This window comes from Ursus americanus, chromosome 26 (genome assembly GCF_024610735.1).
Source record: "Ursus americanus isolate L20-20 chromosome 26, mUrsAme1.1.p, whole genome shotgun sequence".
Lineage (NCBI taxonomy): Eukaryota > Metazoa > Chordata > Mammalia > Carnivora > Ursidae > Ursus > Ursus americanus.
The window spans coordinates 40,569,417-40,595,744 of record NC_142152.1 but is presented as its reverse complement, the minus strand read 5'-3'; the positions used below and the strand labels follow the sequence as shown (position 1 = coordinate 40,595,744).

General features: G+C 58.6%; 1 protein-coding gene across 2 annotated transcripts; it reads right to left on the bottom strand.

The window, feature by feature from the left end:
* Positions 1 to 101: 101 nt before the first annotated feature.
* HHIPL1 (HHIP like 1) lies at positions 102 to 26,328 on the bottom strand. 2 transcript variants are annotated; one of them, XM_087856215.1, is made up of 9 exons: positions 26,036 to 26,328; positions 19,195 to 19,841; positions 16,399 to 16,542; positions 13,923 to 14,251; positions 13,291 to 13,417; positions 10,471 to 10,616; positions 7,379 to 7,460; positions 3,929 to 4,011; positions 102 to 1,666 (listed from the first exon to the last, which is right to left on the bottom strand). In XM_087856215.1, the coding sequence occupies exons 1-9, from the start codon at positions 26,303 to 26,305 to the stop codon at positions 1,128 to 1,130; spliced, it is 2,367 nt and encodes a 788-aa protein (XP_087712341.1). In that variant the 5' UTR covers positions 26,306 to 26,328; the 3' UTR covers positions 102 to 1,127. The 2 variants fall into 2 exon arrangements, with proteins under 2 accessions (XP_087712341.1, XP_087712342.1); XM_087856216.1 differs by having other exon boundaries at positions 19,195 to 19,941; positions 26,036 to 26,172.

Here is a 26,328-nt window from a genome sequence, read left to right as displayed (position 1 = left end):
AAGGAACTTCCACTTGTGAGCAGAAGGGAGGCTCCAGGCCGAGACGCCCCCCCCCATCTCCAGCCCCCAGGCAGTACAGGTTGGAGAGAAGAGGCGGGAAGGGGATTGTAAACAGTCACGTTGTTGGCACAGCTTTGGGTGATAGAGCGTCAGTAGTCTTTCTGGACCTCTGGGGGCGGGCGGATGATGGAGAATAAGAGGGTCCTCTGGCATTTCACTGAGCACCGTGGGGATAGAGATGACCGGGGTGGCTTCAGTGGCCCCAGCACAGTCTTTAAAGTAGAGAAACCTGGTGCCCCACTCACTCACTGAGGGCCACGGTGCTCAGAGTGGCCAGGTGGGTGGCTTCCGTTCCAGTGAGCACTGGAGAGTCAGGTCTCAGGGCCCGGGGCCCCAGCACTGTCCCCAGAGCACCCACATGGACCCAGCATGATGATGAAGTCCAAGATGACCAAGAGGCTTTTCCAGAGGTCATCCAGAAACCCCCTCCCCCAGCCAGCCCTCCCCAAATGCTCGCCTCCCCCGGGCAGCCTGATCCTCACTCAGATGGCCATGGCTCACAGTTCACCCTGGACCCATCAGTCTAACAGCTTCCCTTTGCCCCACTGGATGCCTTCCTGTTCTCTTCAGCACCTCTACCTGCTGGGCCACCTGCCCATGCTCTCTGAGTCACCTTCCTTAAGCCACACTCCAGATAGTCCGGGGCCTTCCACTCTGGCCCTGGGCAAAACAGGCCTGATCCCCTCCCTCAATCTGCCAGCTACGCCTCTGTTAATGCGGCCAAGAGCAATGTCTGCCCTTGAAGGGTGCTAGCCCTCAGTGCTCAGGGACTATGGCCAGACTGTGTTCCCGTGCATGCCCAAGATGTTTGGAGGTAAGAAAAGAACACCCGGGGCCATGACCACACAGACCCCAACATGCTGTGGCTTCTGGTCTGCGGAAGACACACTGGCAGGGACACAGAGCACGCGAGCACTGCACACACCTCACACACCTCCACAGGACAGCCTTACGGATGGGCCCCCTCTGCCCTCAGACTCATGCACGCACCGGGGGCGCTCAGGGCGGAGGGGCCCTGCCAGGCTGCGGCCGGACCGAGGTGTCCTGGCCCGTCGGATGGTGCTCGCCTACAGGTGAGGGTCCTCGTGGCTGCACACGACGCCCGCGTCCTCCTGGTGCCCGCAGTTGTGCGTGCCCACGCCGGCGTGCGTGCACTCCAGCAGGTTGCGCTCGCTCCCCGCGCAGCGCACGTCATCCAGCAGGATGGGCAGCGAGCGGCCCTCGCCAAACTCCGCGCGCTTGGTGGCCCGCACGGCGTGCGCAAAGCCCAGCTGGCGGCACACAACGGCGGCAGCCTTGATGTCCCAGGCGTCGTCACACACGGTGCCCCAGCGTCCACCCGCGAACACCTCCACACGCCCGCGGCCCGGACTCAGGCCCGCGGGCCGCACCAGGCGCACGGCGCCGTTTGAGGGCGCAGGGTCCGCCGTGCCGGGTCGACCCCGCCGCCGCCCGCCACCCCTCCGGCCTCCGGGCCGCCGAGTGGGCCGTGCGGGCCTCGGGGTGGGCGCAGGCGGAGGAGCAGCCGTGAGGCGGGTGCGGCGGGGCGCCTGGGTGGGTGCTCGCGCTGTGGGCCGTGGGGTGCTCTCCGCCCTCCGGATGAACTCTGCGCAGAGGAAGAGCCTGCGGTCAGAAGGACCCCAGCCGCCCAGCCCACCCCAGCGCTCCACCAAGGAAAGATGTTCTCATTCTGCCCTCCACTCCAACCCCTGAGGATGGGGTACCTCTTGGGGTTACCAGCCTGGAGCTGGGTGCGAGGTGCTTCTTCGTTCTGCAAACACTCACTGGCAGCTGCTTTGCACCAGTCCGCTTTTGGGGTCTCCCCACACCTCTAGTCTTGCCCTCCTGGGAGTCCCAAGTCTGGGAGCAGGGATGGGGGAACAGCCCCTCACACTGTTAACTCATGAGCCCAGTGGAAGAGAAGAAGTGTCTGGGAGGACTCCTCAGAGCAAGTGACACTTCCTGGTTCCAGTCTTTGGTTTAGGGGCGAGGACGCTGAGGCCCATTGATGGGGAAAAACTGCTGAGGATCTAAGGCAGACGGGCAGGATGGGAACTGGACCGCCCAGGGCCTGCCAGGGCGGGGCGAAGCTCTCCCCTCCACTCTCCCAAGGCTGCTGGCCTGGGGCTGGGGTCCACACTGACCAGAACCGGCGTAGGGGACAGAGTACCCCAACCATCTACCCTGCCACAGGCCTGGATAGAGTCGGCATGGGGAGCTGAGGGGGGCGACTCCCTTTGTCCCTGCAGCACCCCAACACTCACGCTCGGCCCTGACCAGCCACAGAGATAAACTTAATTCTGCATGAGACACTGCCAGGAGAGGCGAACTCCCAGACTACTCCCTGACTATGGGGAGGGACCCCAGGGTCACCAGTCCGAAGCCCTCTAACCCCCCACCTCAGCTGAGATGAAGGCTAAGAAAGGGTCTTGATTCAAGGCCAGGAGTAGGTCAGGGCCAGGAGCACGGGGACATGGGCCAGACACCCCCCTCCCTGCAGCCTGGCCCCCACTCCACCTACAGGGAAGGACGTTCAGCTCCCCAGGCTGCCGGGGAGCCTTCTGCTTTGGCTCTTGTGGGCCCTGCTGCCCAGACTGCCCCCCCACCCCCAGTGCACCCTTCCTCTATGTTCCAGCCTCAACCCTCAGCCCCCAGGAACCCCCAGGCCCCCACCCCAGTCCTGCACTGCTCTGGGTCCCCATGGCAGCTGGCACACACTTCTGTAACAGCCCTGGGACAGTAAGTGACTTCTCTGTCTGTCCCAGCCAGGACAGGGCCTGGTCTGACTTCTCCTGTGGTCCCAGCATCCAGCACGGAAGGGGTAACTATTGAAACGGCCAGAAACTGCTGAATGAATGGAAAACTGGCCCAGGCCCAAAATCAAGTGCAGCCAGAATTAACTTCCCCAAACACTGAGCTCATTCCTTCCCCCAACTGTCCTCTGCTGGGGGCACCCCTTCCTCAGGGCTGCCCACCCCCAGCTGCCAGGTGCTCAGCCTTCCCCTCTTCCCGTTCCCCTGCCCCTCAGTCCACCAACAGGTCCTCAATCTGTTGGACACACTGGGCCCCCTAAAGTATTTCCTTTGGCCCGCAGGGTGATTTTCAAGATTTTGAGCCAAAGCTGCCTAAATTTGCAGATGGAGAGATTGCACGTAACAACCCGAGGAGGCGGGGACCATGTCTGTCTTGCTCAGTAGTACATCGCCAGCTCGAAGCACGTGTGTGTGGTAAGTGAATGGACAGATGGACGGACGGACGGATGGATGGATCCATTTCCCACTTCTCTTAAGAACTGGATGGTCTGCCAGCACTGGCTCTATGCTCCCACCTAGCCTGGGCCCAGGGGAACAGACCCCTCGTCAGGCCTGCCCCTTCAGTTGGCCCCAGATACCAGGGGTCATCATGTGTGGCCTTGCTTGGCCCTCAGGTCATGAGGGTTTGCGTCTACCTCCCTCCCCACCAAATTTGTCAAAACGAAACCATCTTATGGCAGCGCCAGGCAGGTGTCCCCTCCCCTGCGGCTCGTGCATCTAGAATGACTCGTTCCAGTCTTGCTCCCACACAGGTACACCCGCTGTCTCTGTCCCGAGGGCTCTGAGTGCACCTGGCCTAGCGCCAGCTATCCCTCCCCTTCCCTTGCCCCTGTGAGGCCCGCAGCCCCTTGGGGCCACTCACCCGTGGCCTGGGTTCAAGGGGCTCCACCCATTATAACTGGGCATCTCCTGGGTGCCATTCCCAGTGCTAGGCGTCGGGGCCCAGGAAGGGCATCCAGGGCCAGCTGGAAGGACCCATATCTGGTGGAGGAGCAGCTGGGCCCCGGGTGGGGGAGCTTCCCTCCCCCGATGCCTCCTTGCTGACAGGCACTTACTTTCTTTGGGCACGAACCGGATGAGGCGGCTCCTCGCCTTCACCTGGGCCGGCTGGGTCCGACACTTGCCGGGTGGCGCCCGCCTGCCGACACAAGGAGGTGGTGAGTGCCACCCCGGGAGCCCGCCCTGAGTTGTCCCTCTGACACCCTCCCTGCCCCTGCAGCCAGACCGCTGTGCATTCAGGCCTGGACAGAGGGGGACGGGAACAACTATGGTGACCACTGGTGGCGCCCCTGCCGTGTGGCCCCCAGGGCTCCGGGAGCCCAACCCCAGGACAGAAATCCTGTAGGACAATCTGCCGAGTGTCCCCTCAGCGTCTGCTTTTCAAGAGCCCAAGGGCCAGTGGCTCAGCCTCTCCTGAGCGGCTTCTGATTCAGAGCATGAACTGTCTTCGGAACGAGATCAAATGTCACAGCCCCTTTCCTTCCACCAGCAGCCCCACCGCTGTAACTGTGACTGCAGTCTGATTCCCCCACCCCACCCTGACACCCCCCCGCCGGCGCCCCTCGGCCTGTGAGGAGAGTCTCTCTCTCTCTGCCCCTCTGGCCCTGGATTTTGGTGATGCCACATCAGAGGGAAAGGTAAGGCGGATCTAAAGATAAAGGGTGGGAGAGAGCTGCGGGGCTGGCAGCTGAGCGATCCAGGGTGTGGGGGGCGGGGCTTCAGAGAGCTGGGGGAGAGACGCTTCTGAGAAGGGTTACCAGGGCTCTGAATTGGGTCTCCTTTGACATCTCCAAGGGGCACAAGTAAGGCATGGAATTCCATTTTAATTAGCTTTTGGCTGTTGATCTGTGAGTCTTTGAATGGGACCGACCCTATTCTGGGACTGGCCCACGTGGGTCCAGACTTCAATAGTTTCCAGCAGCACAAGGGAAAAGCCTGAAGGGTGAAGTGGCCATGTGACAGGAGGTGGCTTCCAGACAGGCCTGGCCAAAGAGGGAAACTGAGGAGGGGTATGGGTCTTTCCCCCAGAGGCTGAAGAAACACAGCCAGGCACCCACGCTTCCCAAAGCTGCAGAAAGAGTGGGTTGTGCTCTGAACCCCAGATTATATCCACATGCTTCAGACAGACCCAGCACGGTTTTGTTCCTTAAAGAAATGATGTAAAAAACAAAAAACAAAAAAACAAAAAAACTCTCTGTTAGGCAAAAGGTAGGAAATGCACCCGTAAACGCCCCAGTGGTTTTGTCTGGGCAGTGATGGGTGCCCCACCCCACTCGTCCACTCCCGACTTCTTCATTCCAAGCAGCCTCTACGCAGGATGTTGCGGTGCAAAGAAAGACGTGCATTCCAAAAGAGAAACACAAAAGAGATGAGGGAGGGCGGAGGGCGGGAAGGGAAGGAGTCTAGCCTGGTTCTGGCTCCTCCCTCCAGGGGACCTTGAGCAGGAGAACTCTCTAAGCCTCGGGTCCCCTCAGTTGCCTGGGGAGAATGAGCCCACAGCGAAAGAAAGGTGCCTCGTGGCAAAAGGAGAGGGTGGGTCTAAGGCAGCCTGGCATGAATTACATGCTCCATATATGTGATATTTCCTTAGAGAAGCACTCTATGAAAAAAAAAGGGAAAGAAGCTTCATGTCCAAGGAATGGGTAAGATAATTGTGGCCCGGTGACTCAACAGCCAATTACACAGCCATTCAAAACGATGCTTTCGAGAGTGATGTTGCAATGTGGAAATGTTTATACAAAATAGGGAAAAGGAACAAAGAAAAACGCAAAGTTTGCATGTGCTCGTCCATATTGCTGTAAATCCTGGCGCTAGCAGATAAAGCCAGAGAGGACCTCGGGGGGAAAGGGGAGGAAGGGATGAAAGGAGGAAATCCTTATGTGTTTCTTGATAAACAATGTCAATAATGAATAGATTTGTGTGTTGTTTTTTTTTTTTTTAAAGTGTGGTCAACAAGGAACGTCTGAGAAGCTGTCACAGACCAGAAGAAGCTAAGGAAACACGATGACTGAATGGAATGTGGGCTTCTGGATAGGATCCTAGAGCAGAAAAAGGACAGAAGGGGAAAACTAGAGAACTCCTTTAATTAATAGGAATGTGCCAACATCGGTCCATTCACTGGGACTAGCGTACCAGGACGTCACAAGATGCTAATGATAGAGGATGTGGGCAAGGGATATATGGGAAATTCTGAACTATCTTTGCAAATTGTCTGTAAACCTAAAACTCTTCTAATTTCTTAAAATGATTTTTTAGAAGCGTGATGGTGGGGTTTCAGGATTTTTCCACACCCAGGATGTGTCAAAGGTTAGGGTAGCTGTCCACATCAGGGGCTGCTGGATGGGGGCGGATTCTTTGAAGGCACGGGGGGGGGGGGGGCATTGTGCTGGGGGTGGGTGCAAGCTGTGTACATGTGAGGCAGCTTGCCCAGGTGCTGAATGGAGGCACAGAGCAGTGGGAGACCAGCTGAGAAGCAAAACCCTAAGGGCCGAGAAGGAGCTTGAGAAACCCAATCATCCACTCATTGGTCAAACACACCTGAGTCTCTGCTCTGTGCTCTGGGCCAGGCCCGGGGCCAGCACTGACTTTGAAGGGGTGGAGGGGGCAGTTTTAGCCCTTGGAGACTCCCGAGCCAGGGGGAGATTACAGATTACAGGTCTGAATGGTGAGAGCGGTGGGGAGCTCTGGGCAAGGCCTGGAGGGAAAGGCCCCTTGGAGACAGTGAGGCCTAAGGTTCAAGGGGTGGCGATGTGCAGTCATGGGGTCAGAGCAGGGCTCTGGAGCCAGCTGGCTGTCCCAAGCCCAGCTCCGGCTCTGGCTGGACGGGGCGCTGCCGGTACAGGATTTCCACCTCTGTAAACTAAGCGGCTGAGAAGTCAAGGAGTTTTACATGGAAGGAGTCAGAACACCGCCTGGCATGGAATCTGTGGCTCTACATAGAAGCCAAGCAGATGGAGATGGGCATGGGGAGGGCCAGCGAGGTGTTCTGAAAGCCCCAGCACATTCCAGACAGGAGCCTGTGGGTTGGTTTCCCCAGGGGAAGGTGGGACTGCAGGGGGAAGGGCAGCCTTGTGGTGGGGACAGGCAGAGATCAGGGGTCTCAGAGGCCAATCCGGGGCTGGGGGAGGTGGTGCAGGGGGTGGGGTGGCCCAGGAAATGAGGAGCGAGGGGCAAGTCAGAGAGGAAAAAGGATGGGGTCGGGTAGGGAGCAGACAAGAAAGCCAGGTCAAGCCCATGCTTATCTGGCCCAGGCGGCATCCTTGGCCCCCTTCTACTGTGAGTAGAGCTGGATCTGAGATCCAGTTTTGAGTCCCAGGTCTGCCCCTCACCAGCACTATGGACCTGGCTGGTCACTTCCATTCTCTGGGTCTCAGTTTTCCCTTCTAAGAAATGGGGCTATGAGTCATACCCTCCCGTAAGGGGTGGTGGAGACGAAAACAAGGCAATGAAGGCGAGGGGTCCTGGCAGACAGCAGGAGCCCAGGCAGCGCGGTGGGCGGGGCTCACCTGGAGGGGTCGATCACCTTGTAGACGACCCCACGGGCCGCTGCGGCGCTCGGAACGCCTGTCGACATGAAGTACAGCTCCCCTTGGGCGAGAAACCAGGCAGGGAGTGAGAACACTGCCTGGAATATGGTCCCGGCCAGCCCCATGCTCCGTGCCCCCCGCCCCCCCCCCCTCAGGCTCTGAGAGGGACCCCAACCTCAGAGAGGTCCAGTCCAGAGCTGGAACCGGAGGCCGAGAAAGGCAGCAGTGTCCCCAGCTGCCAGCCGCTCTGCCCGGACCTAACCATGTTCTTGCCTCCTCTGGGGACCCAGCCCCGCCCTGGTCCCTGCCTGGCGTCACGCCCAGCACCACACACCTCCGGGCACACGAGTGAGGGTCCACAGCCCAGCTCCCCAGCCAACTGCTACTGCGTGGCTCCAGGCACATGTGGCTCCTTGAGCCTCCGCTTCCTTACCCCTAACGTGGGAGGCCTCACAGAATAAGGATTACAAGACCACAGAGCAAATGCTCAGTCAACATCAGCTATGGCTGCTGCTGTCTATGACTGTCATCCTCCAGGATCTGGGTCCCGCCAAGTCCTCGAGGCCAGGGTCTCTCCACTGACCCGCAGGCATCTTCCGGGCAGGTGGCAGGGGCAGAAGACTACATGCTTGGGAATCCCTGGGGTGAATCCCAGTCCCTGCGCATAGCCCTGTGTGAGCGCCGGCATCTGGGACAGCTCCACTTAGAGCCTCAATCAAGTCTCCTCGATCTCAGAGCGCCTGAGAGTTATGAGTTCCTGACACCATGGATGTCCTCAGTGAATGTGAGTTCTCGCCCTCCTCACCCTCATCCCACCCCCTGGCTCTTGCTGCCGGAGGCATCCAGGCCCAGGAAATAGGCTTCTTTATTCTTATCTTATAGAGGCTCAGAGAGGCTAAGCGACTTGTCCAAAGTCACACAGCTGGTGAGGGGTTGAGCCAGGCCTGGAACTCAGGAATGTCTGTTGCCCCCAAGCCCTCACATGTAGGACACGTGGTGGCTGGGGGCCCAGACACAGCCCACGTGTGATTCAGCCATGCTAATACTTCTGTCTTTGTAAGAGGACGGTGAAGAGTTCTCCAAAAGATAGGGGCGGTCCCCAAGGAGAGACTAAGACAGACAGAGAGGTGAGAACTCTGAGGAAGGCATCTCTGTGGGCATGGATACAATCAAGGAGGGCTGCATGGGGGGGGGGGTCTGAGAACCAAGGCTCAGGAAACCCAGGGATCTCCACAAAGGCGAGGACATTCACCGGGCCAGCTTGTATAACTGGGGTAGACCCAGCTGTGGTGGGGAGCTGGGGCTGGGAGGGCAGGGTGCTGAGTGCTCAATGACCTCTGACTCCCCTCCAGGAGGACCAGCCCTTCTTTGGTGGAGGGCTGGGGGTTGTTAAGAGGTCCCCAAGGTGATGCAACCATACCCTCACAAGATAGCCCCTGTTGGAGAACCCAAGGCATAGCCATGGATTTGCTTTTAGTCTTGGGCTGTCCCTTCCCTCTCTGGGCCTCTTTCTGGAGAGAGGCCTCTGGGAGCCACTGTCCCCTCCCTGGCCATGCAGCCCTCACACCTACTCTCCAACCCCCTGGAGTGACCCAAGTCTCCCCACATGTGCTGCTCCCTAGGCCTGGAATGCCCTTCTCTGTGTCCTTCCTTTGGCTGACCAAGCTCGAGCTTAGGGCTCTGCTCTGGGAGGCCTCCAGGTGCCAGGTCAGGTGCAGGACCCCCCACTCCCACCTCTGTAAAGTGACAGGCTTGCACCAGGCACACTCCTTGGCCCATCAGCCTCCTCGTCTGCTGGGAGCCACAGTCCCCAACCCTACGCACAGGCGGGGAGACCCCACCAGCACTGCCCAGCCCAGCCCTGCCCAGGGCCACGCTGCCCTCTTCTCTGTGGTGTGAACTGTCCCTGGAGGCCAGCAGGCCAGCAGAGGTCCTTGTGTTGCAATTTGCAAGTGTCAGAAGAACAACTAGAGAGCTGAAGTGGGGGGGGGGTTGTTTGTGTTGGACCCCGGAGCCCTGCGCCTCCCGGGGGCAGCCTGCGCAAGCGCACTGGCACGCTGTCCCTGGGCCGTGAGATTTCAGCAGGCTCCTCCTGGCTACCAGTTACTTGATGTCATTCAGACGGCTGAACAAGCGTCCCTTGGAAACTGCACCTTCCAGGCCCTGCCCCTGGGGTGGGGAGTGGGGGGTGGGAGGCGTACCTCCTTCCAAAACACATTAACCCCCTACTGACCAAAAGAAAGGGCTTTGAAGGCCCAGTGGGCTTGGGAGGGTGGTGGGGGCTGGGGCTGCCCTTTAGAAAATTTAGATTGTGACTGGTGTCATCCAACAAAGGTTTCCCAGACTTAGGCCTGGGGGCTCTGGGCACTGGGCCCTGCAGGGGATACCCCTCCAAAGGCCCCTGGGTGGGCGTTGCCTAGCAACCCTGCCAAGCATCCCCCAGGCCCCACTGGGGGCCCCTGGGCTTTTGTCCGGGGACAATTGGGGCCAAGGACAAAGGCAGGAGGCTGGAGCAGGATCCAGCCTCCATGGCCCCTCATCCTCTCCCCTCCCTCCCAGTTCCTTGCATTGAAAATACAAGATCCTGAATGGGAACCCACTACCCGCTAACAAGTGGGTCAACAAAGAGTGTTAAAAGGCGGTGTCTACCCACTTTCTGAAGATAATGTGGCTTAATTTTATAGGCCCTATTTCTTGGCCATCAGGAACCCAGGATAGTAGAGGTCTGGGACACACCCTTCCCCCACCCACCTGCATTTCCACCATTACAAACTCCTTCCTGGTCCGCTCACTCCACCACTCCACAGCCTAGAAGCAGCCCTGTAGGGAGTGGGGGGGCAGGAACACTGTTCCCATCTTCCAGATGAGTTGACAGAAGCCCAGGCTGGTGAGGACTGATGCCCAAGTGAGGTCTCAGGCCACTGCACGCTTGCTCCCCAGCTTGAAGGGGATTTCAGGCCTGGGATTCCTTCCCTGGAACCCTATCGAGGCTCGAGGACCCGCGGGATAGGGGCATCGGTGTCAGGCGTGTGGCTCGGACGGAGAGGCCTCGGGGCCTGGGGAGTGCTCACCGGCTTCATCCTCAGCAAAGGAGATGATGTGAGGGTAGTAGTTGTTAATGAGGCCCGGGAACTCACAGGTCTGGCCTCGACCCATGCAGATCTCGCTGTACCGCCACTGGCCTGTCTCTAGGTTCTCTCGGAGGGACATCAGACGCCTGCAAAGAAGCATGAGCTGTGGGGTCATGCCTGGCAGGGTGCCCAGGGGAACCCCACCCACAATCCGTCCGTCCATCCATCCATCCACTCATACATTATTCATGCAAGCAGGACCATACATCATTTGCAAGATCCAGGGTAAAATAAGCATGCAGGGCCCCTTGTTCAAAAAGTACGAAGGATTTCAAGACAGTGATAGTAGAACATTAAACCAAGCGTGGGCCCTTCTGAGCATGGGGTCTGTTCGACGCTCCCTGGTAGCCTAGTCGGCAGGACCCGGGGCTCTCATGAAGCTGGCTGAGTGTGCAGTCCTCCCTCGGTACCTCCTACGCACCCGAAAAGGGCAGGGGAAGGAGACCAGCTTGTCAGCTCAGCTCCCCCCACTGACCCCCAGGAGGCAGTCAGGAGCTTCAAAGTCCTCCAAGGCTGGTGTGTGCAGACGACGCTGGAGCTGTCTCCACTCCAGAGCATGAGGTGGGGCTTGGGCATCTTCAGAATCTACTGATCTTGCCCTTACTCCCTTCTCCTCCAGTCAATCACCAGGCTCTGCTGGGACATACCCTCCTCTAGGAAGCCCTCCTGACCGCCCCTGCCCTGGGCGCCCCCAGCACTGCGCACAGGCTCTCCGAGGCCGGACTGGAGTGGACCACGTGTGGGGCTGTCTCCCTGACTCAGGTGCGAGGTGCTTTCAGCTCTCTTGCCCTAAGCCTAGCACAAAGCCTGGCCCCGCAGAAGCGCTTGGGAAAAGCTAGTAAAATTAGTTGAATCTCTGTGGTCAGCTGACTTCAGCACTCCTGGGGGACAGCAGAAGGGGGAAAGGAGAATCAGACAGAGAGACAGAGGCTTCGGGGCGCCTGGCAGGCTCAGTGGGGGGAGCATGGGACTCTTGATCTTGGGGTTGTGAGTTTAAGCCTCACGTTGGGTATGGAAATTACTTTAAAAAAATAAAATCTAAAAAAAAAAAGAGGGTGCCTGGGTGGCTCAGTCGGTTAAGCATCTGCCTTCGGCTCAGGTCGTGATCCCAGTGGTCCTTGGATCGAGCCCCACATCAGGCTCCCTGCTCAGGAGGGAGTCTGCTTCTCCCTCTCCCTCTGCCTGCCGCTCCCCTGCTTGTGCTCTCTCTCTGTCAAATAAACAAATAAATAAATCTTAAAAAAAAAAAGAAAGGAAAAAGGAGCAGAGGCTTCACCCGAGGCAGACCGTAGGGGAGGGGTGGCGCTCGGAGAGGCCCTGCATCCAGAGGCCCAGGCCCCTCAGCTCCAGCAGCGTGTGTGCTGGCCACAAACCAACCTCGCGCCCACAGCCTGCAAGAGATGGGAGTTCTCTGGCCAGCCTTGGGCTTCGCTCTCTCCTTGTTTTCACTCCTGGGGAATCCTGTTCAGCTGTCCTCATGTGGAGAGGCTAGGGTGGGAATAACTTTTTGTTTTGTTTTGTTTTTTCTTTAAGTAGGCTCCACGCCCAATGTAGGGTTTGAACTCACAACCCTGAGATAAAGAGCCAGGCACTCCCTGTACTTAAAAAAAAAAAAAAAAAAAAAAATCTTTACTTGGGGCACCTGGCTGGCTTAGTTGGTAGAGTATGTGACTCTTGATCTCAGGGTCATAAGTTCAAACCCCATGTTGGGGGTAGAGATTACTTAAAAATAAGATAAGAAATGAATAAATAAAAAGAGAAAAAAGAAATTATTTTTAAAATTCTTGACTTATTTTTTTGTAAGCAATTTCTCCACCCCACGTGGGGCTCAAACTCAGGACCACAAGGTCAAGAGCGGCACGCTCTACCAACTGAGCCAGCCAGGCACCCCTCAGCAGCACTTTTAAGCCTTGTGCCAAGTGTAGGTATTTCCGAGGGCCTCTACGGTCCTCAGTTTTCTCCTCTGTACAATGGGAGAATGAGGTGGTCATGAGGCCCCACAGCTCTCTCTGGGAAAGAGTCTGACCCACAGGCTTAGGAGATAGTTTTTTTTTCTCCCTCCAAAACCTGTTGGGGTGTGACACTTCCCAACCCCCACCTCAGGCAAACACACACACACACACCCTTTAGGGTCTCAGTGGGTGGGGCGGCACTGCCATAGAGTGTGGGGACTGGGCAGCAAAGTTCTGGGGGCCCCCATGGTCAGACCTGGCTGGAGCCCCAGCTCCCGCCACACCCCCGCCCCAGCAGAATGACCTCTCCAGCCTCTTCCAGACGAATGCTCCCTGGAGCCCCCATCAGTCAGTGCAGGGACAGACAGGCCCTAGTTTCCCCAGTAGCTAGGTGGCCCAGAGTCTGTCAAGGAAGTTGCTCATGTCTCCCCCACCCCTGCCCTCCCTGCCCCGCAGAACTGCTGTCAGGCGGGGAGCCCATGAATCTCGGGTGGAAGGAAAGACCAACGGGTGCCCTCAAACAGGCGTCCCGTCCGTAGTCGTGAGCTGTGCCTTCTTGGCGGTGCTTGAGGAAGCCAGCAAGGCTTGGGAAGGGTATCAGGAGAAAACGGGGCGCGTTAGGTGTGACTCCAGACTTCCTCCCAGAGGAAGAGACCTGATGGCTCCCGCTTGGAGGCCGTGGTCAGAGGGCAACCACGGTGAGTGTGCACCTGGGTACGCTCACACATACCGCACACCTGTACTCTTGCTCTTTACACGAAGCCAGTGGCAGCAGCTGCTTTGGCACAGGAGCCCGTGGGCCACTTACCCACTCATAAAATCGCCGAAAATGTAGAGGCCGTTCAGGTTGGGGTACTCACAGCCCCGGTACACATAGCCTCCCGTGACCGACTTGCCCAGTTTGTGTGGGTAGGCGAAAATCGGCAGCACGTCATCTGCAGAGGGGGGAGAAGCTGGGATGAGCTTGCGGGTCAGCCCCTCCCCCACAATGAGCTTGGTAGGTGGTCGAGCCTGGAGGGGCAAGGCGAGGTGAGGTCACCAGGAGGGCCCCAGTTGGGGGCCCCAGAGAGTCACCGAGGGAGGAACGTGCTTATGGCTTGGGTACTTGGGTAAAGCGAAGAGAGAGAGCATGGGTTGTGGGCAGGGGGGTGGGTGGGGAGAGTCAGGAGCAGCCCCAAAGCTTTGGGGAGTTGGGGGAGGGGCGAGGGGAGATCCAGCTGTCTGGGGGCGCAGCTGTCTCGAGACAGGCGCTGGCGCACACCCCACGAGGTCGGGGAAGGATCCAGGATCAGTGTCTCCAGGGGCTGGGGAGGTCTCGATGCGACACGTAGGCATGGGAGGCACGAGGAAGGCGCTAGGCACCACCATGGCTTGGGGGGGGGGTGCAGATCCGGGGAGGTGGGCCCAGGGCGCGCGGAGAGGGTCTGGGCTGGCGGTCACCGAGGGAGGCGTTGGCGCACAGCTTGCGGTCATAGCACTCGTAGCCTTCGCGGGCGCGCCAGCCGTAGTTGCGGCCGCGCTCGACCAGGTCCACCTCCTCGAACTTGTTCTGGCCCACGTCTCCGCAGAAGAGGCGCCCGCGGCCCGCGCCGGTCGCCGGGTCGCCGCGGTCGAAGGAGCAGCGCCACATGTTGCGCACCCCCAGGGCGTAGACCTCCGGCCGCGCGGCGGGGTCGTCCACGAAGGGGTTGTCGCGCGGGATGCGGTAGAGCGGGCCGCGCTCGTTGCGGTCCACGTCGATGCGCAGCACCTTGCCCAGCAGCGCCGACCTGCGGGGCGGAGGGGAAGAAGGCGCGCGGCTCAGGTTCCCCAGCGCCAGGGTTCACCCCAGGGTACCGGGGCAGCCCCCGCAGGCGCTGGGCCAGGTCAAGGGCAGCCTGGGCTATGGGGCCAGAGACCCTGGTTCAAGTCTTCCCTAGCTGCTTACCAGCTGGGTACCCACATTTAATTCATTCATTCAGCATTCACTGGGCACCTTATGTGCCAGGCTGCGGGAAGGGAAGCGTTGGACATATATACCCTCTGTTGCCCCATCTCCTCCTCACCACCAACCTTTTAGGTCGGTGAGTACTACTGTGATGCCCTCTTAGCGATGGGGCCGCTGAGCTCAGAAGAGTCCCCTAATGTGCCCTGATGTCACACTGCTAGTAGAGGGGGGGCTGGGCTCCGGCTCGGACAGCGGGACCACAGAAACTCAAGCTCTTGGCCATGACACTCTTTCCAACTTCCCCACGCCTATCCCCTCGCTGTCATGTCAGGGTGCTCCCTCTCCCTCCTGCCTCCTTACAGGGTTGTCCCAGGGAGTGAACACACTCCTAAAAATGACTCGGATGTAGTTTTCTTCAACACCCAGGACGGTGCCTGGCATGTAAGAGGTGCTCATTCAGGGTTTGGTGAGTGAATGGCTGTGATCAAAGTCAAGGGCACCACACAGAGTACAGGGCAGGGCTGGGGGATGGGGAGAGAAAACACTGCAGCTCTCAGCAGGAAGTGGGAAGCTGAGGTTCTTGCTTTCTCTCTCACCATCCAGGGCATCAGGGGCAGAACCACCCCATGTCAGAGAGCCAGACAGGCCTCAGCGGCCCTTCACCGCACACTCCATACCACCACCCCTACCTCAAAGATGAGGCCACCCAGGTTGCAGAGGGGGACAATTTGCCTGCTCCCCCAGGCAGCGCTGGGCTGGAACCTAGGCCACTTCCATGGCTCCAGGCAGCATCGCCTTCTGGGGCCCCAGAGCGAGGAGACCTCAGGCCTTGTGCTCCAGAGCACCTCCTTACCAGCTGGTTCTTCTCCTGGCTGTGAGAACTCTGGTGCACCCCCCTTCCTGCCCCGGCTGCTTTTCCAGGCAGGACCGAGCGGGGTGCACATTTGCTGCAGCTGGGTACCCTCTTCCCGGCCGAGCGTCGGCACCCAAGCCTCCAGCCCACCATCAGACATCCACCAGTGTCTTCTCTAACCGTGTAAGATGCCCCACGGTTAACCCCCACTGTGGTCTTTCAGGTCTTCCCCAAGGAGTCCCCCCAACACACTCCAGCCTGCTCGGCACCAAGCCGCAGATGACACCCCTGAGCCCACACGCTGAGCAGCCGGCCTCACCATGGAAGTGGGCAAAACTCATAGCAGCAAAATAATGTTTTAAGTTCTGTCCAATTATCCACAAATCCTTAATTTCTATTTTCCCAACTACATCGCTAAACACATCCCAAACACGGGAAGGCTGCGCTGATTCTTAGGCTGTCACGTACGAAAGCGCACGTCACAGACCGGGAACACTTCAATTACTGTAATCAGCATCATCCTCGCTATTTCTGCTTTCTGGGCTAAGGAAGGTTTTGTCATTTTAGCTAAGAGAATGGAGGAGGGGGCCCTAGAGATCCTCATCGACACTGTGTGTGTGTGTGTGTGTGTGTGTGTGTGTGTAGTAACTATCGGCACGCCATCGGCCCAAGCCAAGAAGTAAATAACGACAGCAAGACTATGGCTCAGTTTCTGGGCCACTGCGGGTGACCCTTGAGGCAGAAGACCCTCAGGCTCATATAGCCCTGCTCGGACCAGCTCACGCTCCCCGTCTGGTCTGGGAGTCTCCCTTTCCTTCCTCTGGTTCAAGCAGGGCTGGGCTGACTTCCCAGAGGCTCTCTGATAGCCCTTACCAGGCACCTGTGACAAGCGGGTTCTGTGCCAGCCCTTCCACAAACGCGATCACCTTACTCCTCACGACAAGCCTCCCCCTGCAGATATTATTCTTCTAACTGGTGAGTGGAAGTGACTTGACGGGGTTCCCCAGCTGACTAGCTGCAGACTGAGCTGGACCCCGAAGCCCTTTCTCCTGCCCTGTACTGAGTGGCTGAGGAAAGAACCCCCCTCCAGAGGAGCACGTAAACCAGCCCACCGGCCAGCCGAGAGCAGAGCATACTTGTTTTGGGCATTTCCAAACTTTCCAAAGGGGTCTCCGGCCATCCCGCCGTCACCAGTAAAGATGTAGAGGAACCCATCGTCCCCGAACAGCAGCTGGCCCCCGTTGTGGTTCGAGGCTGGTTCTTCGATCTCCAGGATTATCCTAAAAGAAGATAAGCCACCCCCGTCAAACCGACCAACCAACCAACACACACCAAAAAACATCAACCTCAGCCAAAAACACAAAACAAAATCACAGCAATAAAGCCTCCCCTCTCTTGAATGGCATTTCACAGTTGAAAAGACTTTTCCTATATTTTCTAGCAGGTGATTTTTATAAGGATCTAGTAGGCTGGGCAGGGATAGTTCACTCCATTGTGCTAATGAGGCACCGGAGGCTCAGAGAGGTTAAGCAACTTGCCCAAGGTCACAGAGCCCATAGGTAGCAGACTCAGAGACTAGAACTCAGGTCTTCCTACTGCTCCCCATCGCAAGCTCCCCAGTTACGATCATGCGAAACTGTTGACCCAGTCACTGGCACAACTGGTTTCTTTATCATCGTAGCTACCCGAATACCAACCACTTAAGCTGAGCACTTTCTACGCGGCCCCGGCACTTGCTGTGTACTGTAATTTCTGAGGAGGTGGGCTGCATGGTGTGGGTTGAGCTCAGCTACACACTCAATCCCTCAGCCACCTCCTTTACTGCCGTGGCCTTCGCTACGTGGCCGGCCAGCTGGCTTCTGGTTAGGGTTTGCCAGTGTAGAGTGGAAGGGCCGGAGGAAGGGAGAAGCCATGCTTCGCTGGCTTCTGGCGCTGTCTCTGGACGTGGTCGCTGCAGGAATGGGAACAGTGGGTCTCGAAGGTGGACTCTTGGGTTCCACCCAGACATCTTGGTACCGGGGGAGCAAACTTAGCAGCGCAAAGACCTTTTCCCTTTTGTTTCCCTGGCTTCTTGCAATTACTAATCTTCAGGTAACTTTGACCTTCCCCTTTTCCTCCTCCAGATCCTCCCAATACCTTTGAGGCCAACTCCCTGTTTGCTTAGGTTTTCCAGGATTGGTCACTGACTTGCTAATAATCCCTTATTAATAAAGATAAGAAAAACCAAGGCACAGAAAGGTCAAGAAACTTGAAACCAGGACTTTAGGGCTCCAGAACCGAGACTGGAAGGCTTTCCACTGAGGAAACTACACATGACTTGGGGGGTGAAACAGAGCTCCAAACTCCAAGTCCTCCTTGGAGAGGGCAGTTCAGACCGTGAGGCGTCCACCTGCCATGGGGATTCCAGCCCTGGCAACAGGGACTGACAGCTGACTCAGGCAAGGATGACCATTCCGTCCTGCCCCATTCCCCGCAAGCCCCTACGTCTCCCCCTGTGTGAGTCAAGTTCGAGGCTTGTACTTGACAGAGGACCTTCACCAACCATTCACTCTGAAATATGCTGCTCTGTATACTCTGGTCCCACCTTCAGTTTCTATCAGGAATCACTTTTTAAAAGCCACCAGTGAAGCATGTCCATTCTGTCCCTTTGCCTCTCCTCTTTGCGAGCCGTGTGATAAACTTGGCATCTCTTGGAGAACAGGTTGTACGGCCTCATGTCAGATAAAGAGAATTATGTTTTCTCCTTTTGCTCTGGCTGCCAGGATGCTCACAGTCAAAACTGATACTGAATGACAAGACTTATATTAGCCCTCACGTTAGCCAGCCTATTTGATTCCTTCTCCTTTTTATACTTTCAACATCAAGATTTTACAGTTTTATTAAATGCCCGATTTACCTGTTTGCCTCGGATCAGTCCTGGTTCGGCCCCTACCTGCTCTGTACTTCAGAGACTCAGATCCTGCAAACTACATTTCCCATACTTCTTTGCTGGCTGGCCTCCAGCTAGGGTCAGCCAATGGAAGGCACTGGCTGGAGACTGGAGGGTGGGAAGAAGGGAGAAGCCAGGGTATTTCTCCCCATCTCTCTCTCTCTCTCTGCTCAGTCAATGTCTTGGCCATAGCTGCACCTCCTCCCTGGCCCCAGCTCCCCCGCCCAGGCCCACTGTGGTTCCAGCTGCCACTGAGTGGCCCCAGCTATGGGGCACCAGCACCCCACCTTCTCACCTTGTCCCTCCAGCCCGAGAGGTGGAGGCAGCTTCCTCCTGTTGGGAAATTCAGGGTTACCTTACTTCCTCCCCATGTTGCTCTTTCGTTTCTAATGCCTGAGTAGCTAATTCCCAGAGTCCAATCCTGCCTGTTGAACTACCTGGTACGGAGTTTATTTCTCTGTGGGACCCAGACTGACGCATATGCCCTTCGTGCCAGGCTAGATCAACGCGGTTTTGAAAACAGTGGGGGGCACAGATAATACACAGAGAGCGGGCTTCTGTGAAGAGGAGTGGATAAACCTGCTGGGGGGCAGGGAAGGGCAGAGGGTCTAGGGGACGAGAAGTGGAAGGTGGGGCTCCGGAGACAGACACACCCAGATAGCAGCTCTGACGCTTCCCAGCTGTGTGGCTTGGCAGGTCACTTTACCTCTCCAAGCCTCCACTTCCTCACCTGAGAAATGGGGAGTATACTGCTTCCCTCATTGGGCGTTAGGAGAATGGAGTGAAATGAGCCGCCAACAGTGGCTGATCCAGGAGTCTGGACATGATCCTGGGATGCTGTTTTGCAACTGTTCTTCCCCTGAGCCCAGAACACGGGGCTCAACACCCCCACTGGGCGTGATCGAGGATCACCCCATAGATTGGTCTGGTCCCACCGGTGCCTCCTAGCGCCCGCCAGCCTAATCCCACCCGGCCAGGGCCCCTCCACCACCAGGGAAACCACCTCTCAGAGCTGTGGTCCACGGTGTTCATGTCGTCCTCGGAGACCCGGAACTCGCTGATGCGGATCCACTCGTCGAAGCCGAACCCCACCGAGTAGTAGACGTAGAGCTTGCCGTTGTGCCGGAAGCTGGGGTGGAAGGCTATGCCCAGGAAGCCCCGCTCGTCGCCCTCCCAGGGCGAGGTGAGCACGGCCCGGCTGACGTTCAGGAAGGGCTTCTCCAGCCGCGAGCGGTCAGGCAGGTAGGCCCACACCAGCCCCACCTGCTCGGCCACGAAGAAGCGGTGGGTGCCGTCCCGGGCGTGCACCATGGCCACGGGGTTGCGCAGCCCGTTGGCCACCTCCTCCAGGCACAGCTGCAGGCAGCCCTTGGCGTCGGCCACCACGCGGCCCAGATTGGAGTTGAGGTTCTCGTTGACCAGCAGGCGGGGGAAGCAGTAGTCCGTGTCGTCCAGCGACAGGTAGTGGCAGAACTTGGCCCGGTTGCCCTCCAGGGCCCAGAGCTCTCGGTCGGGCGACAGGTGGCGGAACAGGCCCCGACACGTCTGCCACATGTCCAGACAGTAGTCCTCGCAGAGCCCGGGCACAGTTCGCAAGGGCGTGGACGGGTCCTCGGCGTCGTAGAGGTGGGCCGCGTACGGTGAGCATTCCTGCAGAGACAGGGCCGGCCTGGGGACGCTGTGGGCAGGTGCGTACCAGCTGTGTGACTGCTGGCCGGGTACCCACCTCCTAGAGCCTCAGGCTGCTGGTCTGTAAAATGGGGACAATGCCATCTGTCCAGCAACACGGGAAGTCTCATCGCTGGCAGCAACCCTCAGCCTCCTATCTCCACACCTTCTTCCTCTTGCCTTAATGCTTCTATTAGCACCAATAACCACAACTATTACTACTACTACTACTAGCGGCTGCAGCTGCCCTTGAGCACCTACTGTGTGCCAGAAAGGGTCTGAGCGGTTTTATATATGATGCCTCTGCCCTTTATCTGCATGACTTACTCCTTTGCTTTATTTGGCTGGAAACTAACTGACCCACCCTGCCCTTAACGGTGAATGGTGCCCCTACCTCCATTACTCGATCTTCACAAGGGCCCACGAAGGGGAGAGTGTTACAGATGGGGAGACCGAGGCACAGAACCCCCCCCCAATGGCATTCAGTGCCATTGGTCAGCATGGAGGGGTCGGTGTTTGGTCTGGCGTCGATTTCGCTTTTCCCAGCACTGTGGAGGCTGGCACGTGTACACGGGCAAGCCGATAACACACATGCCCACACGTTCCCCTGGCCCCGGACCTCTCTTCCTCCACTGCTCAGGCACCTCAGGCAGGGTCCTGGGCTGTCCTCTGCTCTGGGACTGATGGAGCTGCCGTCCTCGGCCTCCCTGGCCTCCTGCCGAGGGCTCCCCCACTGATGAGACACTGGGGACCCCACTCAGTACCCACATGGGCACGATCTGGAATGCGGAGCAGTTCATGCCTCCCGGGGCGAAACTTTGAGCCCTGGGAGGAGGGAGCTGATGGATGAAGTGTTCTGCCCTCCTCCCAGCCCAGCAGACAGTCCTCCTGACTCGCAGTTGGGATGGCTTCTCGGAACCCTGCTCCCACCAGTTCAAGCATCGGTCATGCTGAGAGCAGCCAGCCCAAAGCCGCATCCTTGGCTCTGCTCCCTGCGGCCCCATCACTCGTGCTGCTGGGTCCTGTCACCCCAAGAAGGAAATAACCCACGAGCTTGGCCCCAGGTTCTGCTTTCTGGGAACTCAGGTCCAGGTAACGAACCTGATCAGAACTCTCCCAGCTTCCAGCCTCCTGCACCCACCCCCCGAGAACCGAGAGGACTCCCATGTCACTCCCCTCCAGTCTGAGAGCCAGCACAGGACCAGCCCCCGCTGTCCGGCTTTGCCCACAGCTGTACCATCCGCTCCTGCCTCCTGCCCACCTTCTCTTTCCTGACCCTCCCGGCCAGTTTCACCTCCGAGCCTCAGCACACACTGTACCCCTGGCAGGCATGCCCTTCCCTCGAACACAGTGTTCTGTCTATTCTTGAATAATAACCACGGTGTTGGAGAAATAGTACCAGCAATAATAACAGCTCTGGGCACTTGGGCAGAGCGTGGGCCGGGCCCTGGCTGGGTCCTCCAGTGAGTCCACATTCCCCCCCAAGGCAACAGATTGCCGCCCAGAGGTATATTCTTATTCCCATCATGCACACCGGGGAGAAGACGCTGAGAAGGAAGCCCCTAACCAAAGTCACAGGCCAGACTGGACCTAGCGGGGTTGGAGCGTGGGAGAAAGGGAGGAGCCCGGGCATTTCCCCGGTCTTCTGGCTGGCTCCTACTATCACCCTTAAGTGTGCTTAAGTGTGCCCCACCCCCACCCAGAGCAGAGGCCTCTGCTCTGCAGGCTCTGTGAGAACCTCCCGCGGTTAGAGCCCCTGACCTGAGCAGAGGTCATTGTTCATGTCTGTGCCTGGCACCCTCTACCCCCTGCCCCACCATGCGCTCAGCAGGCCAACGTCCGGACTGACTCAGCTCTGGCCCCAAGAGGCCTTGGGGACGCTCGTCCCACAGAAGGGGAGGCACTCACAGCCGCATACTCCCCTCCTCACTGGCAGGGCCAGAATGGGTTCCAGCAGGAGGCCTCGAGGGGCAGCAGGTGGCAGACTGCCCTCCTGCCTGCATGTTCAGGCTCTGGGCCACGGGCGACTCCCTCCCTTTAAACGACTGTGGTCGCACCGCGGCCTTGTCCTCCTGGTACCTTAGTGCTACTGGGAGGCTGAGGGCCACTTGGCAATCCGTGCTTGGTCTCTGGTCAGTCACCGTCCTGCGCCCAAAGAGACCACATTTCACATGTCCCCCTTCGCCGAGGAGGTCTCTGCGCAGTACCATCTCTCCTACGGTTCCCCTGGAACCTTCTACGTGCCCGGCCAGCAGGGTGGGTGACCCAGGAAGGGTCTGTGTGCACACACGCCTCACTTAATTTTTGCAAGGTAGGGTCACTGTGACTCTCATTATATGGATGAGGAACTGAGGCTCTAGGAAGGCCACGTGCCCAGAAGTGGTCACACCAGGGCTCAGACCCAGCCCTCATGACGCCCAGACTGGTGTTCTTTCCAGATTAGTCAGCAGTGTTTCATTCAGCAAGTGTTTACCGGGCATCGACTGTGTGCCAGCCATGGTCCTCGGCTCCAGAGACACAACGGGGAGCAGAAGAGACTTCTGGAAGTCCGTCTGAGTGCCCTCCACTCACCAAATCCCAGCCCGGAGCTAGAGAGGGAGCACCGAGGGCTGCCAGGGGGCCAGGCTGGAATTTTAGCATCCATGCATCCAGCGTGGGGCCTGGAAAGCCCTTATTCATGGCCTATGTGCTCTTACTTACATGCAGTGCCAACCTGATTAGACCTGAGTAACCCCAAAGCAGCACAGGACAGGGGAGTGTAGTGATGGCGGCCGGCAGGGATAATCGGCAACTCTCCTCACAGTGGTCGGTGGAGGAGGCCGGAGAAAATCACAGAAAAACCAAGCTAGCATCTCACTGCTCAGCCGCCTGGGCCATTGAGCCCAGGAGCAAACAGCCTGCTGCCCCCGAAGTGGCTACTGTGGAGCTGGGGGCACCCATGACCCACGGCCCTGAGCCCCCAAGGTTTCTAATGTCCACCACCTGTTCCTTAGGACGGCCGAGTCTTTGTACACAGAGTTCTCTTGGGAGGGTATTTCCTCCTCTCCCACTTCGGCATCTGGCCAACTCCTATTATGACTCCAGGCCTAACTGAGTCTTCTCCGACTCCCCCCACCCCCGGCCCTTGCGGACGCTCCACAGCCCTCCGTCCATATCCCAGACATCACATCATCAAAATGTAACTGCAGCTTGTGGGGTGAGCTCTCCACTTGTGCTGTCATCTCCCCACTGCCAGAGATGGCTCAGCTCGTCTGCCTGGCCAGGACTCAATGATCTCTTTGCCTGTCTGTCTGTCCCACAGACCACAGAACCCTCCAGGGCAGGGGTCCCAGCACTCAGTGGGGTTCAAGAAAACAGGCAATATGACAAAGTCATTAAGGGAACGGCTTTGGAGTTAGAGGGCACTGGAGACTGAGTTTACCACTCCCTGTGTGCTCTTGGGCAAGTTCCTTAACCTCTCTGTGCCTGTGTCTTCATCTGTAAAAGGGGAAAGGAATTCCAACCCCATAGCTGTTGGGAGGAATAAATGAGATGATGCATGTGTTGTTCAGTAAACGTTCAAACAGTATGAACTATCGAGCTGTAACTCAACGTTTCCTCTTCCAGGAAGCCTTCCCTGACTTTTCCAGGGAAAGTGCAGCCTGTGTCCCCATGCCCCATGGTATTCAGTCACCCTTATGAAGCGTTTTGTGCATTCTGGTAAGAAGGGTGTGTCTGTGTCCTGACTTGAACAAAGGGACTTTTGAGGCTGGGGTTGTGACTTGCCAACTGCCTCTGGGCCCAGGACGGAGCGCAGGGTCAGCTCCTAACAGGCTCTGGGGAAACATCTGTCCAGTACACGCGCCTGGAGAGCATGGTCCATGTAGATTTCCATCAGAAACCAGACTTTGATGCCTTCAGGTTACGCAGAGAGGCAAGCTCAGTTATTCAGGCAGTTCGTGGTGTGGGCACTAGGAACCTGGGGGCCGTGTGTCACAAGGTGCCTTTTCTTCTATTGATGACACAGGCATTAGCTGGATGAGGGTGAAGCCCTCGGAAAGAGTCCGAAGGGGCCAGGAGGGACAGTCACCCTCCGGCTAAGCTGCCATCCTGGGCATCTGGAGGAGTTGCGGGTGCCAGATGCGGGAAGGTTCTGGAGGGGACTGTGGGAGTGAGCATGTTTTCATGGTCTCTCTCCTGTCTGGAGCCCATCTCCCTACGGCAGATGCGAATGCTTGAATGCTGTCATTGACTGAAACTTGTAAATAAGGCACCGTGGCCACCTCCTGGGGTGGAAATCAGGAGGTGCTGACCCCAGACACGGCCTTGGCTCACAGACAGCATGGTCCTCCCTCCAGCACTCTCCTGCCCTTCCTTGAGGCCCTGCCAGAGAAACTGTGATCCAACCTCCACTGCCTCTCCCAGTTCACTCCAGACATGAGGTCACTCTCAGAGACGCCTGGGGTAAAGTGCTCGCGGCCATTCCACCACTGGTTGCTCCAAGCCAAGCCACACTGGGAAGATTCCCAAGGAAAGAGGGGAGACTCCTGCCAGGGAGGGGTAGCGGGACTGACCCTTCCCTTCCTCCTCCTGGGACCTGCCCATCTGATCTGCCCTGCTGAGCCTGGCACATAGTAGGTGCTCAATTAACAAATGTGGAATGGATACATGAACCCAGCTATGTAACCAGGGATGGGAAGGGCCAGGTTCCAAGGAGTCCCCAGGCTAGTGAGGGAGGCAGATGCTTGACCAGACCATTCTGGCTCCCCTGAGATGCACAGCACAGGGGCTGAGCAGAGACCCCCACACACACACACCTTTGCATTCTGGTGCTCCTTGAGCCCCCTTCCTCACCCACTCCCAGCCCCTCCTCTTTCTGACCCAGATGGCCCACTCACACCGGCACCCAGTGTGGTCCAAGTGCCCACCATGGTCATAACTGAGCTCTGTGCCCACCGAGCAGTCTCTGCCTCTATGGGCTTTCCCTGAATCGGCCTCCGGGCCCCACTCTGTCCCTGCCTAGGGCTGGGAAGCCAGTGGGGGCCAAGGAGGCCCTCGAGAAATCCGACCAGAATCATCCATCGAGTCCCGAGTACGTGCCCTTGAGTCTGTGTGGCAACTCTGACGGATGGCTAAGAGTGCCCCCATTTTCAAGATGACGCAATGATGTGCAGTGGTGGCCTGCCCAGGGTCACATTGCCAGGAAGTGGCAGGGCCAGGATCAACCCAGTAGTTTGACTCCAAGCCAGCCCTCCTGTCCCTCCCCTGGCTGGCTGAAGGGCGTCAGCTAGGCTGCCCTGCAGGACCCTTCCACCCAGGCTTTTCACTGCCTGGTTGGTGGGCCAGGGCCAGCCTAAGGGCTTCCTGGCCTTGAATCCATTTCCCCAGGGATTCTGGTCAGTCACTTGGGAATCAGACCCATGCAGGAGCAAAAGGAACAGCTAGGGCACAATCCCGTGCAGGCAGAAGTAGGGGCTCTGCCCTCAGGGGAGATGGAATAGAGAGGTCACACCGAAGGGATGTCACTGGGGTGGTCTGAAAGGATGAGAGTCCCTCTGCCTCGTGGGGGCGCCCCCTAGAGAGGGCACAGCAGGAACCTCAATAGGGGCGGGAAGGGCCAGGGGCATGGCAGGCCTGGCTCACCCAGGGTGTGAGCACCCTGTACCTGGTCCAGGAAGGGGGCGGGGGCTCTGAGACTGTGTCCTCAGGGCAGGGGAGGGGCCCTCATTGGGAGCAGTGTCCCGCACACCCCTCTGCAAAGCCAAGTTCAGCGCATCAACCACGCTCCCGGCTCCCTGTAGGTCCAGGCTGCTCCCACCTCCCCTGGGGCAGCGCGGGAAGCACTGAGGGACAAGGGCTTCCCATCCTGGTACCCCCATAGGGCGGGGCTCCTGGAAGCCGGGACACTGGGGGGCTGACGCCAGGAGGTCCCGGGACAGAGGGGGGCCCCAAACTCCAAGGGAGTGATGACATCGGTGTGTCCGCCCCTCTTGCTTCCCAAGGGGAAACTGAGGCCCAGAGAAGGCCCAAATCACAAAACTAATGAATGGCAAAGCCCGGCTCCCCGCCCCGCGCCGATGACCCCTCCAGGGGCCTCGGGGTCCAAAGCCCGCCGCCCGCCCTCGCTCGCCGCCCGGCGGGGCTGCCCCCGCCGCCCTCCCGCCGGGCCACCGAGACCCCAACGCGCGCCCGCTCACCTGGCACAGCAGGTCGAGCGCGTAGCCGGCGCACGCGGCCCACTCGGCGGCGTCCACGCGCGCCGCCAGCGCTCCGAAGCGGCGGGCCAGCGCCGCGTCCTGCTCGGGGGTGCAGCAGCCGAAGGCCGAGTACTGCGCGCAGAAGCGCAGCGGCTGCGGCGGCCGGAAGGGCGGCCTGAAGTCCAGGCACTGCGGGTGCGCCGCCGCCCCGAGCGCCCGCAGCGCCAGCAGGGCCAGCAGCGCCCCGGGCCGGGCCCGCCCGCCCGCCATGCCGCCGCCGCCGCCCCGCTCCG

Excerpts from the sequence above, each read along its gene's own strand:
- HHIPL1 (XM_087856215.1), bottom strand. The coding sequence starts at position 26,305 with ATGGCGGGCGGGCGGGCCCGGCCCGGGGCGCTGCTGGCCCTGCTGGCG. Across the intron at positions 13,418-13,922 it reads GTGCGCCAACGCCTCCCTCG|ATGACGTGCTGCCGATTTTC; the intron begins GTGACCGCCAGC and ends CCCCCTCTGCAG. Across the intron at positions 4,012-7,378 it reads AAGGTGATCGACCCCTCCAG|GCGGGCGCCACCCGGCAAGT; the intron begins GTGAGCCCCGCC and ends TTGTGTCGGCAG.